The sequence below is a fragment of the Schistocerca americana genome, chromosome X, assembly GCF_021461395.2.
Source record: "Schistocerca americana isolate TAMUIC-IGC-003095 chromosome X, iqSchAmer2.1, whole genome shotgun sequence".
Taxonomy (NCBI): domain Eukaryota; kingdom Metazoa; phylum Arthropoda; class Insecta; order Orthoptera; family Acrididae; genus Schistocerca; species Schistocerca americana.
Window position 1 is genome coordinate 372,511,930 of NC_060130.1, and position 21,550 is coordinate 372,533,479.

At 38.2% G+C, this 21,550-nt stretch overlaps 1 protein-coding gene across 1 annotated transcript in view; it reads right to left on the reverse strand.

Annotated features, from left to right (window-relative positions):
• Positions 1 to 1,109: 1,109 nt before the first annotated feature.
• The window catches only part of LOC124556728 (putative hydroxypyruvate isomerase), a 46,386-nt gene continuing 25,945 nt past the window's right edge, over positions 1,110 to 21,550 (reverse strand). Inside the window, exons 3-5 of the mRNA XM_047130726.1 lie at positions 14,856 to 15,028; positions 5,452 to 5,571; positions 1,110 to 1,408 (exon numbers count right to left, since the gene is read on the reverse strand). Coding sequence (XP_046986682.1) covers positions 1,221 to 1,408; positions 5,452 to 5,571; positions 14,856 to 15,028 — 481 coding nt within the window. The 3' untranslated portion in view covers positions 1,110 to 1,220. The remainder of the gene's footprint in view (positions 1,409 to 5,451; positions 5,572 to 14,855; positions 15,029 to 21,550) is intronic.

Consider the following 21,550-nt stretch of genomic DNA (forward strand, 5'->3'; position numbering starts at 1 on the left):
GAGGTTATGCTGGAGTTTTGGGATAAGATTACTGTGGTAGGGCTCGTAGGTGGAAGTATTGGACTGTTGGTGGATACTTGCTGTAAGGTAATTGCTGCAGTTAATCATGACAGTGGTGGAGTCTTTGTCTGCAGGGGTTTTATGCGTGCATATCATCAACCAGCTGTTCACCTGTATGAATAACCACTGCTGAACTGCAGTTGAGACCAGAATTGACCACCTGGAACATGCTTGACTTCAATGGCTGCTTCACAGCCCATGTCATTTGCACCCCCCCCCCCCCCCCCCCCCCAAACACCAGTTTCTCTGACTTAAGTAGATGGGAATTGTCCTTGAAATATATCTTTTGATACGGTAACTCTCCAGGCCTCAACCACCATGCCTGTCTCCATTCTCCCCACATCACTTATTCTGCACTCATATCCACCTCTCCTCAGTCTGCCTCTTCTTCTGTTATATCTCCCCCATCCAATCCACTTCTCCATGGCATTGTGCACTGTGCACAACTCCCCCTGCCTATGCCAGAATGAGCTCACCAGTGTCACATACTTATACCATTAGCTTACTGCCTCTCTGTCCCATCCATCAGCTAACATTCCCCAAATGTCCCTCCCATATCTTGACTCCTGTCTCCCCTCACCCTAGTTGAGCTGCAATGCTGACACAATGTAATTGGCTGGGACAACATAGCTGTCTGTGTAGGTGTATGTGCAGTCTGTTAGCTCTGAAGAAGGATTTGTCCGGAAGATTAGCAACATACACTGCCTTGTTTATGTGCCTATCGATGACCTGATGCCTCAGATATACAGTGACTTGTTACATTTACCGCTTTCATTATATATGTTCCACCAAGGACTTTCTTTTGCCATATGTATGTTCACTTGATTTGAAATGTACTCAGATTTTTTAAATGTGGCTTATCTCAACAATGCTTAATCAATCATATTTTTCTCACAGACATCTCAGATATTTGATGATGCAGACACAAATTTTGGATGTTTGTCATTGAAAGGCCTGTAATTACAGTGAATAGCAACCCGATAGATGCATTATTTATAACTGACAAAATTATTTAAAGGAATCCAAAATAGCAAAAGAAAGTAGATGAATTAATAGTTCAAATTTTTATTACATATATTTTCATGCTTTGCAATTAAAAAATCCCAAAATAGAAATATTTGTTCCAGAAAACACCCCTACAAAATATTTTTCAACAAGAATTACTGTGTAACTCTATAATTCTGAATCCATTTCAACCCTTCTCTTGTTCCCTTTGCTGGTTTGTACTCCAAACCAATCCAACCATCATAACCATTATCTTTTAGAACATCAAATATGTAGCTGTAATTTACTTCACCAGGTGTGTCAGGTTCATTTCTGTTGGGCACTTGGGCAATCTGGATGTGGCCTATGGACACAAGAAATAATTAATATGTTGAAAACATCATTAAGCTAAAATACAATATGGTACACAGATAATCTAAATGTAAATTTTACATTAGTTCTAAGCAATCACGCAGCCAAAAGCTTCATAATATGTTCACATTCTTAACTTTTTGATGTAATTATCTGAGGTAATGCCACATGTTTTACCAGCAATATCAAATTCTTCCATAACTTTTTTTTTCATACTTTATATACAGGTCTCTCTTTCAAGAGTTGTCAAGCACATTTTCTCTGGTGTTTCAGCACATATTTGCAACTTCATTTTTGCGTTGTGCAGCTGGAGTCAGCCCAAACAAACAGTGCTCATCACTTTCATGCGATGCCCAGTGTCATTGGGAAGCATTGGTTTGTTTGCCATTACAAACAGAATTACTTTTAAAACAGAATTTTACATGCCCATTCGATAGAGCAGTCTCAGATTACTCTAGTTTTTTTAACATGTATTAATAGGGATAGTAAAACTCGAAGAATAACCAGTACTCCGGCAGTGACAGCACTGTTGCATTCCTCACTGACTGCTACTGCAAAGTATGCAGCACTACTGAGTCACTGCTGGCATGCTGTTTTTTCTTTGTGTTTCACTGTCCCTGTAAATACATATAGATAAAATGAATATCACACTAGACTAAAATGTGCCTGCTCTATTTCATGGGTGCATAAAATTCCACTTTAAAAATAATTTTGTTTGTAATAGGAAACAAACCAATGTTTTCCATCAACAATGGGCTTTGCATGAAAGATGTGAAGAGTGCTATTTGTGTGGGCTGACTCATGCTACATAATGCAAAACTGAAACACCAGAGTAAATGTACCTATTGTTTCTTAGGAGAGACACCCTGTATATTTCTCAATGCTATGACAAATTTGTAGGAACGATTATAATTTCCAATTGCTGCCACGAGTACACTACTGTTCATTGTACCAAATATAAAGACCACTGCACAGAATACATGCTATCTGACATCTGGCTGTGCATCTGAGGGCATTTCCTTCTGCATGCCACAAGATTAGCCAAAGTGTTCAATGCCACATTCACAATCAGCTGTCAAGCTCAGCTTGCTATTGCTCTGTATATTTGCACAGAATTACTCATTCCATCTTGTTATGTGCTTTTGCATATCTTGTTATATGCTTTTGCATTTTCAATGCTAATTTTGAACAGATAACTGAAGTCTGGAGTCAACCCCCCAGTTCTTTAAACAAATGAAGGACAGCATCCTATGCCTTACAGAGGCTGTGCCATGAGTCATGCTTCATAATTTTATCTGATAATAATTTTTACAGATTCTTGGACTGTTATAACAATAAGCTTTGGGCTGGGATTTGGTACACTCTTGGCTTATTGAGACCCACACCATGTTTTTAATCAGCCCAGCACTAAAAGTCTAATTTTGACAGGTTGGTGGAATGTGTGTGGCACATCCTGCTTCTCCATTATGCAGGTAGTTCTGTTTGACAAAACACCACCGCAATGAAGACAGGTGGTTGGGCAGGACTCCTCAGCCAGTTCTTTTTACGTATCGCTGTGGCTCAGAAGTACCTGCACATGAACCCCAGCTCCCTCCTTGCACACAACTATGACAGTTGGTGGAGGTATGTACATAAAAATGTTTCCTTCTATTGTCACAGCATACTTTCTCAGCTTGCCCATGTTGCCCAAAACCAAAGTATGTTCACACTGTGCTATAACTAAATGCCAGACAGGACACTTTGCAACTCCCACTTGATAGCAGTGAATCAGTTCATGGAGATTACTTTTAGATCACCAATGGCATGCAAGAAAAGAGATAACGTGTTTTTCACACTGAAATTTAAATCTTTTTTATCTAGAACTCAATTTGCTTATAGAGGTTAGATTTGACTGGTGGGCACAAAGTTAGCATTATTAACAGTTCTGCAGTAACAGCTGTGGGTTGCTGTCCACCATTTCCTTGAATAACTGGGATGGTTGTTGGAACAGGACACGAGTTTCAATTAAATTAACTGCTGTAGAACATGTCATCTGACTGCTGTTTCCCTTACTGGCTATTTAAAATCTGCTGATGACAAAGCATCTTGCATTCGCATCACACCTCACAGTGGGCACTGTTAACATTACTCTGTAAAATGCTAAGCAACAGCACTTTTGACAGAGTACAGTGCATCTGCAATGCCTATAGCCAAGCAGCATATTACAGCTGATGTGGAAACACTGTAGCTGCCATGTAATAAATATCAAACAACAAGTAGTTTTAAATCAGAGTATAGACTTTCTTACATCATACAAAGATATTTCATCAGAGTGAGTAAATGGATGAAACTGTGTTGGAACAGGGTTCAACTATACAAACAAAATTTTAACCATACTATTACAGAGATTTAACAGAAGTCACATAATCCTGTTCTACTGTTATTGGTATTGTGATACAGAAGTGTAAGGCATATATAAAAACCAATCCTCATCCCTAGAGGCCAGAGAAAGTAACTTATGCAGCTCTGGTACAAAGGTCAGCGAGAGAAAGATCCAATAAAAAGTGATTGTACCCAATTTTCATTGTTGTGCAGCTACGCAAAAGCTACAGATCACAAGAACAAAGGAGTGGGGAAAACAAAACTGTCACTGGACTGTGAAATAATAGAAGTCTGTTATATAGGATGATGAGTCACAGTACGTGATGTGACAATAAGAGGCACCTGTGTGGTCCTGGAAAATGCTGGCAAACAGCACTTGCCTAAGTATGACACTGTGACTGTGAAATTTGGTGACAAATTTATGGTCACAGATATTTACCTGTTTTAGGTTCAAATGATTAGTTTATTATTTACACCACAAAAAGAACAAAGATGTACTTTGGAAATTTGTGGTAAGGTCCTATAGAACCAAACTGCTGAGGTCATCGGTCCCTAAGCTTACACACTACTTAATCTAACTTAAACTAACTCATGCTAAGGACAACAGACACATCCAAGTCCGAGGGAGGACGCGAACCTCCAACGGAGGGGGGGAGCTGCACGGACCATGACAAGGCGCCTCAGGCAGCTCGGCTACCCCGTGTGGCAAAAGATGTACTTATAAACAATTTTTGCAACACCATGCTTCCCACATTGTGGCAAAAATTGAAACTGCGTCTTTTCTGACTTACATCTATTACAGATCAGTGAAAAGAATTCCATAGATATTAAATACTGTAGTGGTAGCAACCAAAGAAGGTGTTACAAACTGTTACCCACAGGTCTTCAGTCTTTAGAAAACAATGATTGTCACATAACATATTGGAACATATCAACTGAGTCTCACAGGGATGAAATCCAGTTGGCAATATTAGCTTGACCACATGCAGGAGAGGGTGAAATTAGTTATCAAAATTGGTTGCAAATATTAATTACACTTATATGGTTGAGGCTGAAATTTTTATTGTTATTGTTGTTATTATTATCTTCTTTATTACAACTAATTATTATCTAGACATAAATGTCTTTCTATCATTGACATCAATTTCATGGTTGACATATTTACATATTATAATTTAGATGTCTTGTAATTGCGTGGCAGTGTTTCAACTTCACTCTAATCTAGATATGCATCTTAATGACTACATAGATGACTATACTTATTGTGTTAACACCCGATGAGCAATTCAAAACCCATACCAATTAATAAGTGACATTAAATACAGCTGTGTGAAGAGTATATCACAATGAAGAGCAAAAAATAGTTCATTATTCTCCATGACAAATTTCATTATCTCACCTGTTCTGTTTATTCAGAAACAAAATCTTTTAAACTAAACCTAGAACAACTGTAATAAACCAAGTACTGAATTAGTGCAGTAAACTGTCCTGCAGGAGAACCCTAGAATAAATCCTAGTCTGGCTATCATAATTTAGGTTTCTCGTTAACTTAAAGCCCTTCAGTCAAATGCCTAAATAGTTTTCAAATAGCTTTGTCAAAAACTAGCAAGTGCTGTATAAGTGCAGAAAAGAATAATTTTGTTAGTTATTTATGTAAAATAATTAATTACATACCAACATATGGTAGGGCCGTTTTAATTGTGTGTGTCAGGTCACCTTGTAAGTGTTGAACATGGAATAAATCCATCATCAATCTTAGATTTGGACTATTTATTCTTCTGACAATGTCCAGCCCTTAAAGAGAAAAAGATGCTCTATCAGAATACCATCACATCTTTTTATCCTAATTAAACTTGCAAATAGTTGACATATTATTTTATTTTATTACAATAAAAGTAACCAGCAAATAAATGTTTGCAATGCTGTGCAAGCTTCTTCATATCTGAATAACTGTTGCAACCTTCATCCGTTTGAACCTGCTTGCTCTAGTCATGCTTAGGTCTTCTTCAACAAGTGCAGTTGTGCCACAAACTTCTTTCCTCCCAAGAAATTATATTTAGTAGCTCCTCATTAGTTACAAGATCTGCCGATCTAGTCTTCAGCATTCATCTGTATCATTGCATTTCAGAAGCTTCTATTATCTTATTGTCTGAACTGCTTACCTTTAATGTTTCACTTCTACATATACAGATGGTGGTAGTATTGTGTACGTAAGGTATAAAAGGTACCACATTGGTGCAACTGTCATTTGTAATCAGGTGATTCATGTGAAAATATTTCCAATGTGATTATGACCGCACGATGGGAATTAACAGACTTGGAATGCGGATGGTAGCTGAAGCTAGATGCGTGGGACATTCCATTTTGGAAATCAATAGGGAATTCAATATTCTGAGATCCCCAGTGTCAAGTGTGTGCCAAGAATACCACATTTCAGGCATTACCTCTCACCACAGTCAACGAAAGAGCCGCTGGAATTCACTTAATGGACGAGAGCTGCACTTGTTGGTGCTAACAGATGAGCAACACTTTGCAAAATAAATACAGAAATCAATGTACAACAAATGTATCCATTAGGACAGTACAGTGAAATCTGGCATTAATAAGCTAAGCAGCAGACGGCTGATGCTAGTGCCTTTACTAACAGCACAACATCGCCTGCAGTGCCTCTCCAGGGCTCGTGACAATATCAGTTGGACCTTGGACGATTGGAAAACTATAGCCTGGTCAGATGAGTCTTGATTTTAGTTGGTAAGAAAGGGTGGTAGGGTTCAAATGTGGTGCAGTCCCTATGAAGCCATGGACCCAAATTGTCAGCAAGGCACTGTGCAAGCTGGTGGTGGCTCCACCTTGATGTGAACTTAGTTTACATGGAATGGACTGGGTTCTCTGCTCCAACTGAATCAATCAGTGGCTGGAAATGGTTATGCTCGGCTACTTGGAGACCATTTGCAGTCATGCATGGACTTCATGTTCCCAAACAATGATGGAATTTTTATGGATGACAATGATCCTTCGGGCCACAATTGTTTGCAAGTGGTTTTAAGAACATGTTGGACAATTTGAGTGACTGATTTGACCACCCATCAAACATTTATGGGACACAATCAAGAGGCCAGTTCGTGCAGAAAATCCTGCACTTGAAACACTTTTGCATTTGCGGACGGCTATAAAAGCAGCATGACTCAATATTTCGGTAGGAGACTTCTAGCAATTTGTCGAGTCTATGACACGTTGAGTTGCTGCACTATGGTGGGCAAAAGGAGGTCTGACACAATATTAGGAGGTATCCCATGACTTTCGTCACCTCAGTGTAAGGCTACAAATATCTTCAGAAAAATCTCCCTAACATTTAACAGTTGATGTCAACAAATTCTTCTTTTTCAGAAATGCTTGTCTTGCATTTTATATTCTCTCTACATTGGCCATCATCAGTCATTTTACTGCCCAAATGGTGAAACCCATCAGCTTCTTTTAGTGTCGGATTTCCTACTCTACTTCCCACACCATCATGTAATTTTTATTTGACTACATACTATTATCCTTGTTTTACTTTCATTGGTGTTCATTTAATAACCTCTTTCATTCTGTTCAACAGCTCTTCCAAGTTGTTAGCCATCTCTGTCAGACTTACAAAGTCATAAGCAAACATCAAAGTTTTTATTTTTTCTCCCTGAACTTTCCTTTCCCTTCTAAATTTCTCCTTGATTTCCTTTACTGTTTGTTCAATGTACAGATTGGATAACATCAGGGACAGACTACAACACTGTTTTATTTCACTGTTAACTATTGCTTCCCTTTCATGTCCTTTGACTCTTAGGATTACAGTGTGGATCCTGTACAAGTTGTAAATAATCCTTTGCTCATTGCATTTTGTCCCAGCAACTTAAAAATTTTGAAGTGTGTACTCCAATCAATATTGTCAAAAGCTTTCTCTAAATATACTGATGCCATAAACATAGATTTGACTTTCTTAAATCTACCTTCTAAGATAAGGTGTAGGGTCAATATTGCGCCTCACGTCTTATTACACTTCTCTGGAACCCAAAATGATCTTCAGCTGAGTTTGGTACCCACCATTTTTTTCCAGTCTTCTGTAAATGTCAGTATTTTGCACGCACAGCCCATTAAACTGATAGTTCTGTAGTAGCTCACACTTGTCAACACCTTTCTTATTTGGAGTTGGAATAACATTCTTCCTTAAGTCTGAGGATACTTTGCCTGTCACATATATCTTACGTACCTAGTGGAATAGTTCTTTCTGGGCTGGCTCTCTCAAGAATATCAGTCATTCTGAGGGAACATCATTTAATCCAGAGATCTTCTTTCCACTTAGGTCTTTCAGTGCTCTGTCAAATGCTTCTAGCAGTATTGTCTCTCCCATCTTATCTTCAACCACTTCTCTTCTCTTTCTATAACACTGTCCTCAAGTTTTTTTTCTATCGTATTCATCTGGGATCCAACTACTGCACACACAGGCATGTGCTGCCATCTCTCTTGCCACTGGCAATACCGTTGTGGGAGATAGTAGGAAAACAGTACAACAATATTGTAAGCGAACTGAGTTGTTGTTAACTGCATATCCCACAGCCACCATGGTAATACATGGTGCCAGCTTTGCCACCAGTTGTGTGAAAGCAATCAGTGCTGCCATTGCGGGCACCAGTTCTTCTTCCACAGGTCACATGCCCGCTGATTTTCAGAGCAGTATTTTTCCATTGGGTGGCTATAAAGGACATCACCTGGCCACTTTGCCCCAGTCTGCATCAGGAGTCATTTAGGTCTGAGTACCAACTGCATCTTGCTGGCTCCTCAATTGGAGCTCCCTCTGTCCTGCGCAGTCATTTGCCCTGAGCCACGTCTGAGAGTTCACTCCACGTCTCCTCAGAGTTCTCTGTGCTGGGGCTGACATCCGCGACACCCGTGACCCATCAGTATGCAGCTCACTGTCATTTCCAGATTATGCCGGCCATGTATGCAGCCCATCTGATGGCAGCCCATCTGATGGAGCTCATCTCTCTGATCATTTGATGCTTCCACCTCACTAGATACCATCATCAATTGTTCAGAGCTGCCACCTCACTGGACACCATCTCTGACTACCCAGGTCTAGCACTTCATGGACTTCAAGTACTGACTGTCCTTTAACTCTACTGATCTCCAACAATATGGCTGCATCAATGTCTCCCTTGGAAGAACTCTTCTAGTATGTCAGTCACTATCGGTGGATTTGGACTCATGTTCGAGTAACTATGTTGATGTAATCAGTTTAGGAGTGTAAAGAAAGTTAATTTATTCTTGCTACCTTGGGGCACATTTGTAAGTGTGGCTCTCTCAGCCACAACACAAAAGTTTCCCTTGTGCAGCCCTTCTATAGTTCCTTCCTTCCAGCTTTCAGCTATTCCTTCTTTACTTAGTCATCTGAGTGCTTGGTATTCACACAGCTGCTTCTATTTTCTCCATAGGTCAGTTTAATTTTCCTATAGGCAGCATCTATTGTTGCATTAAAAATGATATTCCATATGTTACTAATGTGAATATTTCTGAACCACAAGATTTTTGGATGATTGTGTGATTTATTCCATAATTATATGTTAATGAATGTTCTTGGTAGACTAAAAGGAAATTTAACTTTGCATTAAAAAAACTGCTCCTAAGTCTCAGGTTCTCAGCAATGGGCTAGCTCATGTCCTCCAATGACATTAACAAACCTGAGGCAAACAGGCTGCAAAATTTCTTTTAGAGCAACTCTTGTTTTGTATTAGATTTCCAGATAATGCCTTTCCCCTCATAAAGGCTTTCAATGTATTATTGCCACCAGTCTGTTACTTCTTTGGAGTGAAATAAGGTTTTGTGTCATTAATCTTTATCCCCATTTCTCATCATATGTATGAAATCTTTATGTATACTACATCATTTCTTCCTACAGTTACTAACTTTATGAGTCACTAACTTTTCCTCTGACATCTGCACTTTCTGCTGTTTTCATTTCTGGGCAATCAATAATGTTACAGTTTTCTTCAACATTCTGCGTCTTTCAATATTTACTTGTTTGAATTAAATTATTTTACAGGTTATCCATGTTTTCTTTATTGCCTGTAAGAATAAATCCATGCCATGAAGGCAAACATCAGAAACATCAGGCATATGGGCTGACTAGGGTGGCTGAAAGGTAAACACAGTTCTGCCAAAAGCAGAGCACATGGCAGGTATAAGCCACAGGTAAGAGCACTACAGTTTTTTCTGAGGTTAGAGAACTCAGGAACCACATTTATTTTGTGAAAATCGCTAGCAGGGTGAAAAAAATTATATCCACAAAATTAAGTGCTACACTTTAGAAAGGTCATAGTCGATAACCACATATACCAAAATGTTCATGACAATGAGAGGAATTAATTGCCACTAAACCAGTGTAGCAGTACTATTATTGTTACAAAGTTAATGCAAATGAATATACCCTCTGTTTAATAACTATTTAATGCACTGAACTATCTACATAAACAGTGCATCAAACATTAGCTGAAGATGTCAGGTAATGCCACTGAACATCTCAAACCAGCCTGATTAATTATTACTGAATACGCAAATTATGCGAAAACCAGGAATTCACCACACATACACAGTACATGAACCAGGACAGAAAAGGGAGGCCATTTTTTACCTTTCCTCTGATATGCAACATGTGACTTTGTGGTAATTTAGGTAATTAATTATGTTAGCATTTAAGAGATGTAGGTCATTTGGACTGGGTGCCTCTACTGTAATATCCGACTGCATTACCAGAACGGGAACAGAAAGGACCTTGAACTGAATATGTCAGTCCTAATGTAGTATGTGTATTCCAACATGTTTCTGCATATTTATTAATGAGTGCATGAGCACTTGTTTTGTAACTTAGTTAATTATTCATGTACTGTTCAAGGTGTATTGTTTTGCAAGGTCTCAGAAGGTCCTGTCAAGGGAAGTGCTTCTCTTAGCATCTGTAATTATGCAATAAGTGTGTCTAAATTTGAATAATGGTCCATTTTATTAAACTGGCAGCTAAATGGCAAACTGAGGGCACAGAAATGGAGCACTCAAGATCTTATACATTTGATTGTCAATTCTGTAGGCACTTGTGTCAGTTGACAGTGTGAATTTTTAAGTGATTGGTTCTTGGCACTGGGCCTGGGTGTGCTTGAAGTATTCTACAACTTTGTTCAGACTAAGCACAATTTAAGCAAAGTGCGTGCACAGAATTTGTATTACTGTTACGACACTTTAATTATTATGAGGGAACTTTTAACTTAGAGGTTTTTCCAACAGTTTCAAGTGATTGATTTAAAAGGGTAGTAGAGATTTGACTTTTAACACTCATGACTTAGATTTTGTGCATGTTTGCCATGATGTACTAAGATTGAAGAAGCTGCTTGTAGAGTACCGTAAGTACACCATTCACAGTGTGTTATCAAAGTGGTTTAAATAAACCTGATTTCATTTGAAAATTATAAATTTTAGTTTGGCTCACTACATTAACCCTCTGGGATTTTTTGTAGCATTCATCAATTTTTAATCATTTTTATTTACGTAATTCCGCAATTCTGCCATACACTATCTGACCAAAGTATTAGTGGACATTATTAGGGATGTATCAATGCTTTGCCATTACGATGGCATGAACTCTGCAGGGAACACTTTCAATGAGGTATCTGAATATCTATAGAAGAATAGCAGCTCATTCTTCCTCAAGAACTGATACTAGAGAAGGTAGTGGTGTTGGACATTGGAATCTGGAGCAAAATCAACATTCCAACTCATCCCAAAGGTGTTCCATTGAGTTCAGGTCAGGACTCTGGGCAGGCCAATCAGTTTCAGGAATGCTATTGTTCATAAGCCATTGTTTCACAGATGCTATTTTATGACAGGGTGCATTGCCATCCCGAGACAGTCAGTCATTGTCTCCAAACTGTACCACTACTGTATGCAGCATACAATGCTGTAAAATGTGTTCATACCCCTCCACATTTAGCATTTGTTTAAGGGCAATAAAGGGAACAGCCTCTTACCACAAAAAGTACCCCCATACCATAATAGTAACTCCTCTGTACTTCACTGTTGGCACTACACGCAGTGGCAGGTAATGTTCTCCAGGCATCTGTTAAACCCAAACCCTCCCATCGGATTACCACAGGATATAGCTCGAGTCTTTACTACACATAATTCATTTCCAGTCATTCACTGTCCAATGGCATCGATCTTTATGCCACCCCAAGCATTGCTCAAGCACTGACTGCAGTAATATGTGGTTTATGAGGAGCTGCTCAACCACTTTATCCCATTCTTGTTAATTCCCTATGCACAGTCACTGTGCTAGCTGTGCTTCTAGTAATGCTTTACACCTCATGAGTGATTTCTTCTATTGATTTTTTCCCCGAAATTGATTTTTCCCCCAACCTTCTGCAGTGACTGATGGTGGTCTCTGTCTGCTAATACATGTAGTGTACCTGTTCCTGGTTTAGCTGTGATTGTTCCTTCACATTACCACTTCACAGTAACTTCGTCGACAGTCAACTTGGGCAGCTTTAGAAGGGTTGAAATGTTGCTGCTGGGCTTGTTACTCACATGACATCCTCTGTCCAGTCCACATTTGAAGTCATTGAGTTCTCCTGAATGACCCACTCTGCTGTTATTGCTTCTCTGCTGACAACACAATACTCCCCATCTCTTTTTTATTCTGGCTGGTCTGTCTCTTGTGACATGTAGTGGACAATTATGCATTACATAGGGGTGACTGCATACTTTTGAGCACATAGTGTTTTTACATGTCTGAGCAAAAGAACACTTGTATATCTGCTGCAGAGTCTGCATGATAGCAGTGTGTGACCCAGCCCTAAGATAGTGTGTTTCCTGATCACCCAGAACTTTATTTATTTATTTATGCATTTCATTTAAAAAAGGGGATGAACCTGTCATGACTTCAGTTTTCCCTTTGATACATACCAAATATCTTCAACTAGACTACTTGGAGTATTTTTGTTGTAATTCCTGCTTACAGCCTCTCACAGTTTAAAATTTATCCCATCCCCACTTATAATTTTTGCATTTTCTTCTGTATCTCGCCCTTAATTTCTATGGAATTCACGTTACGCTTTATTATTACTAAGTTACAGTCTGAATTAAAATCACCACATGCTATACTTTGTAGACCAGTATCCAGCTTCTGAATTCTGGTCTAGCCATGAAATTATTCAACTGGTATCATTCTATATTATCTTGTCTGAAAAGAGTGTTTGCTATTACTAACTGTAACCTTTCACAAAATCCTAAATGTTTTTTTCTCCTCTTTCATTCATTCCTCCTACCGTGTAAATCCTTTTATCCTCTCATAACATAATGTAATGGTTTCATACTATAATTTTCTGTCTGTTTTGTATACTTTATGGGCTTCTCAATTATTTCATATGTTTACCCCATTTCATTAATGTCTGTTGGCAAAGGGAACTTGATACATGTAAAATTTTTGTTGTAATAATTTTTATTGTATAGTTTTAGAATATTTCAGCCACTCTGTGAGCTTCATTCCCACATTTTTTCTATTTTTGCTTTTGTTACACTATACACTGTTGACAGGGCGATCACTCATGGAAGTGTTTGATTGCATATAGGTCTCCTTGTTTTAATTTTTTTCTTTGGTAAACCCAATAACATCTAAACTGCTTAGTGAAAGCTAATGTTCACCACATGTTCACTCATTTCGCCAAGACAGTGTTACTCAATTTCTGTATGTCATAAGGAATTTTTAAATGGATGACTGAGACTCATTGTAATAATGCTATGAAAAGCTGTTGTTTATACTGACAAAGGTGGCCACAATGTTGGTATCACAGATTTACTTTAAACTTTGTACATCTTTAGTGGGTCATCAAAACAACATAATATGCAAGTAGTAAAGTGCACTACTCTGGCATTTCTGAGGAAATCGAAGAGAAGTTTTATGTGTCTATTATGTAACTAACATATCTGTACATAGGTGCCAGAGGCCGGCTGGGGTAGCCGAGCGGTTCTAGGCACTACAGTCTGGAACCGCACGACCGCTACGGTCGCAGGTTCGAATCCTGCCTCGGGCATGGATGTGTGTGATGTCCTTAGGTTAGTTAGGTTTAAGTAGTTCTAAGTTCTAGGGGACTGATGACCTCAGAAGTTAAGTCCCATAATGCTCAGAGCCATTTGAACCATAGGTGCCAGAGGTTAGAGTTCATGGTAGTCAAGTGGTTAGTGTTCAAGTTTCATAAGATGAACATGTAAGAGGTGACGGTTTGATTCCTGCTCAAACCTTCATTTTATAGTACAAGTGTGAATTCTGTGATATTCAAAAAATTCGCATGTACACTATTCGTTCTTGTTACACAGCTATGTCTCACTGCTATGCAGATTAACTGCCAAATGGGGCCGGCCTGTGTGTCTGCACCTTGAAGTGTTGAGTGCAAAGTAGTTCCAGGTACCTTATCAGATTGCAAGTGTGAGGGATTTCACTAATCACGGCAGGCATACATTTTGAGGAAAACTCTACACATTGCTTCATTTACTTGTCAATAGTTATAAATGTGTTTGTTCTAGTAATTAAATCTAATTAAAAATAGTAAGTAGTCAATTAACATGAAATTCACTAAAACTTCATGCAAATACACGTGTCTTTTATTATTATATTACGTCTTAGATGTCATATAAATTAAACAATGTGACCGGTGATGAAAGAAATATAGATTAAAAATGACGTTTGAGCAGGAGATGAAACTTCGCTTTGGACACATTTGTCTTACGTAACTCGAACGCTGCCCACTTGACCACCATGAACTCTAGCATTCGGCGGCTACGCCAGTAACATAATAGATGCATAAAACTTCTCTTACCAGAGTAATGCACCTTACTATTTGCACATTATGTTGTTTTAATAGCCTACTAAAGGATAGGAAGTTTGATGTAAATCTGCGATCCCAGTGTCATGGTCTCCCCTTGTAATTTTTTTCCTGGAATGCTGACTAATAGCACAAAGGCATGCAAACATTAATACATGACCTGAAAGTGTCGAGTTCACTCACCTTTTGAAAAATTATTCATGTAATAGTTTGGAACAGAATGTGGATTGATTGGTTCAATCAATCCTACAATACCCTCTTTCTCGAACAAAGATGCTGCATACTTAATGTTTTTCTCATAAATGTCGTCATTCACACTGCTTGGATTTTTAGCACTTCCAGACATCACATGAATCCTTCAAGAAGAAAAAAAAAGAACCAAGTGATCAAAAACAAACAATTTACAATGATGAACAGAAATTGTACTGCACGGAAAAGTTTAATATGGTAACTATCACTACTATCTCTAACCCGAATGAAAGACATTTATAATATAGCCAGAGAAAGAAGTAGTGTACTTGTACATCACGGCATCACTTTTGCAATGGTGCTGTTACTAGAAACAAACTTCAGGGAAACATTTAATGACAGAGCCATGCGAAATTTGAAAGCACTGCAAATGGAGACAGTTTGCATTTTAACCAACCTTGCAGATGACAGTGGGATCATTGACAGGGTGTTTAATGTATGTAAGGAGGGAAAAAATAGTATCTTTCTCAATTCTTCTTAGAAAACATTCTCTTGTGGTGCCTTCCACTGGAGCTTGACTAGAACTACTGCCCCACTCTTGTATGTATTAAACAAAACCATGGTGATATCCACAATTATGTTTTGGACCTTCCTTGTCTGCTCTATTAAACCTATCTATTAAGGGAGTCAAACTGACATGTTACATTCAATAACAGATTGAACATGGGTTTTGTAAGACACCTCTTTTGTGGGTAAATTACGTTTTCTTAGGATTCTTTCATGAATCTCAATCTGGCATCTCCTGTTCCTACAACCAGTTTTAAGTGACTGTTCTACTTTAGGACACACACTCCTAGTTTTTTTTTCTTTTAGTAAAGTCTACAGTTAAACACATCTGTTTGATAATCCATCTTCTAATTTCTCTGTACACATGTGATGTTCAAGTGCCCAATGATAAACTGTTGCTACATGGGAAAAAAGTTCTTTTGTATTAAATATATAATTCTTACAGGTCCAGCAGCCTTTCCAAGATCCGTTATTTTGTTGTTAATACTACAAGAGAAAAGAGAAGTGGTAGTATGATATTCCGCACTGACACAATTTTGGAAAACCAAGTTCTGTATTTAGGCCTTCCCTGTGTCATCCTCCGTTTAAGTGCCAGTGTGACCATGACTGATATTTTTATAGAAGACTAAAACATCTTGAGATTTTTTGTCATGTTGGTAGCAAAAATTTCACAATCAAATTCACTGACACTCATTTTGGCTTCATACAACTTTACATTTGTCAACAAATTTTTGACTTTGTGTACACCTTTGATGAAGCTCTTTTTGCTTTAGTAATATATTTTTAACATGACTGTTGAACCATGGTGATTCTTTCCCATCTATCATAACCTTGCCCAGAACACATACACCTACAGTATATGAGACAATACATTTGATTTTTGCTGATACTCCTCATTTTCACCCTTGCAGATTAATGTGTGATGCTGACTGTTCAGCTAACTTGCAATCTGTTTATTCTTGCATTTGCTACATAGATACATTTTCCTACCTTTGTTTTAACATCAGTAATAACTGATGTATGAATGAAGTAATCGGACAGCATTCATTGAGAGTCCAGAATGAAGAAAATGACACACATAGTTCTATCAGTCATAATGAGTTATGTGAACAAATGAAAGACTGTGCCAATATTTCATTTTTAATATTTTGCTAAGTCACTGACCTATTCTACAGGCTACTTCTTTTATTACATGAATAGTGATCTATCTTCATATACAGGGTTTAAATCTATCTTGAGTTTTCCACTGACTGTTAAATCTAGCAACAAACAGGCCCACTCTTCACAACATAATCTGTACAAGATCAGTAACAATGAGAAGCTGTTGCAGTGTGCTAGTTATCAAACATCAAAACATTGCCAACAAAGAGGAAAAAAAAAAAAAAAGATTCTCATTTAAAACATTTGGAAACAAAATTGATTACTGAAAGCTTGAAACACAGTTTCGATAAAAAGGAAAATTTAGAAACCTTGTGGCTTAAATTTGAACATACTGCCCAGTGTAATATGGAAGAGTATGTCCCAAGTATGTTACTGAGTGTTCACACAGATTCACAGTGATCCAATGATACTGGGTGGGCAAAATATAACAGGGCCAGAAAGTATTTACAATAAGATACAAGTAATATTTTCTTGAGTTCAAACTCTTTTTAGATAGTTATGGTTTCCATTTACTACAGAGCCCATTTCACACCATTTTGGTGCTAAGTTTTGCATTGCAGAAAATGTTAAATCATTTGTTTCTCAGACTGATAATTAACCCTAGACCAGTAAAACAAACAAAAATTATGAACTCCAGCTTTCAAAGCTTGCACATAAACAAAGTCTTGTATAGTTCTTCTGTTTATGAAATCACACACAATATACACTTGAAGACATAGAAATACATTTTAAAGATCTAATAAGAAAACTGAGTTTGGCAGTTTGCTGTGTGTGATTTTTTGGACATAAAGTAACTAATTTTCACTTAATTTCTGTCCTAAACACATAGCAGATACTAATTGCACAATGAATGTTCAAAACATAAATGTATAAATACAAAAAGCTTTTGCACAGTGTTTTAGGAATGACTAAGTTGTTACATATATTTCTTGCTATAACGGCCACAGTTTAGTCTTCACACTTTTATGTAGAGTTTGTAGATTTAATGCTGCAGACTACATTACTGTTTCTACAAGTAACAGTACTTGAAGAAGAAGATGTAGTTGTAGTAGTAGTTGGTGTTTTTATAATAAAAAATAAACTGCTGAGAGAGAGAGAGAGAGAGAGAGAGAGAGAGAGAGAGAGAGAGAGAGAGAGAGAGGGGGGGGGGGGGGGGGGGAAACCATATTTCAAATGTATCCAATGGACTTAAAAATTATAATTCAAAATCAGATAGCTCAATTTTATACCTATGTAATTAGCTACAAGATTTCAGTGGCAGAGCAGCTCAAATAAGAGCCAAATTCATTCTTAAAATGGAATGTAACCAAGTAAAATAAGATTACTTGTATACACTATCAATAATTATTTATGTCATACTAAAAAATACGATTAAATGCAGATTGGTAGTCACTTACAAAGTTGATATATCAAAAGAAGAATGACTGTCTGATGGCTTAGAAAGCAAAGGTAACTGTTTATTGTAGAGTAATGGAATACAGTTTGGGCTCACATATGACAAATTTTTGGATTTTGAAGAACTGCTCAGCTGGAGCCAGGACAGATTTTGTGAATGACTATTATGCAGACCTCACATTATCCTTTTAGTTCACAAGGGACAAAAGTCTTTAGGAAGGAGCACTTGGATTAATGCCATGACTGACATCTAGAAAGGCTTTCACCACTATGACACTGTCACTTAGTACACAAAATATGTGCTTGTGAAATATTATACAGAATATGATACTCAATTCAGGATTTTCTGGTAGCTAAAACTTCACATGCAGACCTTAATAAGGAGACTTCAACGGAAGTGGGAGCAGCACAAGCATTCCTCAAGGGAGGGGAACATAACTGTACCTATTTTTGATATACAAAGTACATCATATCATATAGACACTTCTAATATTCCAAAAAACTTATAGAAATCAATAAAAGGTTTATAACAAGTGGTCATATTTTTAAAAAGTATATTTTTTACCTGTTTAGATGGTGAAGCAACACTGCAATAGTGTCTATGTGGACAATGAGAAAATTTGTCTAACTGGCAGTGGAAAACTGTGTTCTTTAGGTTAGAAATGCATTTACCAAAGTTCATCTCCCTCATTTTCTCCCACTGCCTAATTATTTCTTTGAGCAGAGTGTTGCTCCACAACTCTTCTCGTGTATTTTTTGTCCACTTTGTCAAGAAAATTTGTGAAGTATTTGTGATTACCTGTTTGCCCTTTACAAGGTAACCAATAAAAAAATCCCTGTACAATCCCCAAAGCACTGGCCATAGCCTTCCTAACAGATGAAATTAACTTTGGTTTTTAGGCACAGGATCACCATCTTCCAGCTACAGTTTTAACTGGTGTTCTGTTGTCGACATGAAATGACAGAATTTTGTCTCATCCAAAATCAGTTATATTCATTTTGAAATTTTCCCCGGATCCCTGAGGAATTCATTATTATCCTGAGGAATTCATTATTACAAGTGCTTTCCATCAGTATTTAATAAAGTAACTGGGCAGAAGATTATTAAATTGCTATGTATTTGAAAGAGCAGTGAAAACTGAGTATCCATAACAATTTATGCATTGCAATTTTGGTTCCATTATGGTGATGAGTAATTAAAACTATTACCATCCTGTAAATAATTGAATTCTTGGCTATCCTGCACAGACTGAAAGTTTTCATGATACAGAGATGGTAACTGCTCATCCTGCAGTGGCTATTTCTCTTGTCATACTTACATTCAAGTGTCGGATAAAGTTGACAGCAAACAACAGAAATGTTTTACAAAAAAATGTGACATCCATAACTATGATACAATGCACAACTGTGATTTTACAAATACAATACAACTCTCAGTACTACTATAATGGACATTATGTAAGCTTGACATTAATTTTTTTTTTAAGATGTGTCTCATTTGAAGTTGGAAGGTGATTTACTGAACTCACTACGATTAATCAGTATGTCAGTGTAACATAGAGGCCAAGACCACCTGTTGTGATCAATCTAAACAGATGTCACATCTCATCCCGATTCACTGTCAACTAGCCATATAAGAATAATATGTAACTTGCACCAACATTAAGAAATGCTACTGCTTACTGTTTACTGTCTCACTATTGTACAATCTCTTTGTAGTAGACATTTATTTTCCCTCACTTGGTTTCTCTCAGGCTTGTAATACTACATGCAAATGACAATCAAATGAGGCACTGCTGTTGTTAAGACAATGGTCTCATACTCGAGAGAATGGAGTTTGCATCCTTAAATATTCTGTGTGTCCACATATTTGACTTATTTATTTCCATTGTACAATGACAAAATTCTGTATCATTATCAGATAATCCCTGGGCCAACATTGCAGCTCGACTATGGTGAATGGTTAGGTCAGATAGAGTGGTCAAGGTGACAAAGCAGGCAAAAAGTTATGAGGGAGGGTTGGGGAAAGTTGCAGACTGCTGTGGGCTGATGCAGCAGGCTCACGGGATAGGAATAAGGCACTGGTGAGCTCAGACAGGGGAGTTTTGTGCAGGTGGACAACGACATCGAGGCGTGGATTGTGACGGGGAGATAGAACAGAGGAAGAGGGAGACAAAAGTATGGGTGCAGAGTGATTGAAATTGGGGGAGGGGGTTTAAGGGGCATAGGTTGTGGTCAGTGTGGGCCAGAGGAGACTGAGGACGGGAGTATTACAGAACTGAAGGATGTGTCGCAAGAACAATTTTCATCTATGTAATTCACAGAAACTAGTGTTGGGGGAACGATCCAGATGGCATGAACTGTGAAGCAGCCACTGAAGGTGAGCATGTTGTGCTTAGCAGCATATTCTGCCACTGGTGATCAACTCTGCTCTTGGCTATGGTTTAGCAGTGATCTTTCATTTGGGTGGACAGCTAAGTGGTTGTGATGTCTACATAAAGTGTTGTGCATAAGAAACAGCATGGCTGGTTCAGGATACGACTGCTTTTACAGGTGGTACTGACTCTGATAGGGTAGAATATCCCTATGATGGGACTGAAGTATGATTTACTGGGTGGGTGCATTGGACAAATCGCACACCTAGATTTTCCACAGGGGTATGACCCTTGTGCTAGAGGTTGAGACTAGGTGGGGTGCGAGAATAGACTGCGATAGTTCATAGACTGAGTATACAGAGGTCACCACTGTGGAAATTTTGGGAAGGATTGTGGATAAGATGTTCCTGGTGAAGGACAGGTAAAGTTGTTCTGGTCGGAGGCCCCAAACTATGTTAAAGAGCAGAGCTGACTATCCAGTGGTAGAACACACTGCTGAGCACAACATGCTCGGCTTCAACAGCAGTTGCTTCACAACCCCCAACACCATCTCCTCTGAATTATTTAGATGGGAAGTCTCCTTGCAACACATCCTTCAATCCTGTAATACTCCAGACCTCAATCTCTGCTATGCCCTGACCTACACCGACCTCCACCCCTGTCTTCATACCCACCTACTTCAATCATTCTGCACTCACAATCTCATCTCCCTCCTCTTCTGTTGTAACTCCCTCTCACAATACAGGCCTTGACATCACTGTCAGTCCACACAACTCCACCTGCCAGCACACAGAAAAAAGTAACCAGTGCCTATTCTTATCCTGTGCACCTACCACCTTGTCCTTCCATCTGCCAACCACTCTTCTCCATCTCTCCCTCCTGCTCCCCGCATCCTCTCTTCAGTCACCCCAAGTGAGCTGCAGTGCTGGCACAATGTAGTCAGCTGGGGCAATGTAACCATGCAGGTGTATGTTTATTCTATTATTCTGAACAAGGATTTATCAGAAAGCTAGCAATGATTTCAGGCTTTTTCATGTACCTATCGACAATTCAATCGTTCTACTATATGGTGAGTAGTTATCTTTACTCCTTCAATTATTTATATTTCAGCAAGGACTTTCCACTGCACAAATTTCTTACAACCACATGTGGTTATCTTAATGTGAGAAGTTTAGTTATACATGCAATGCG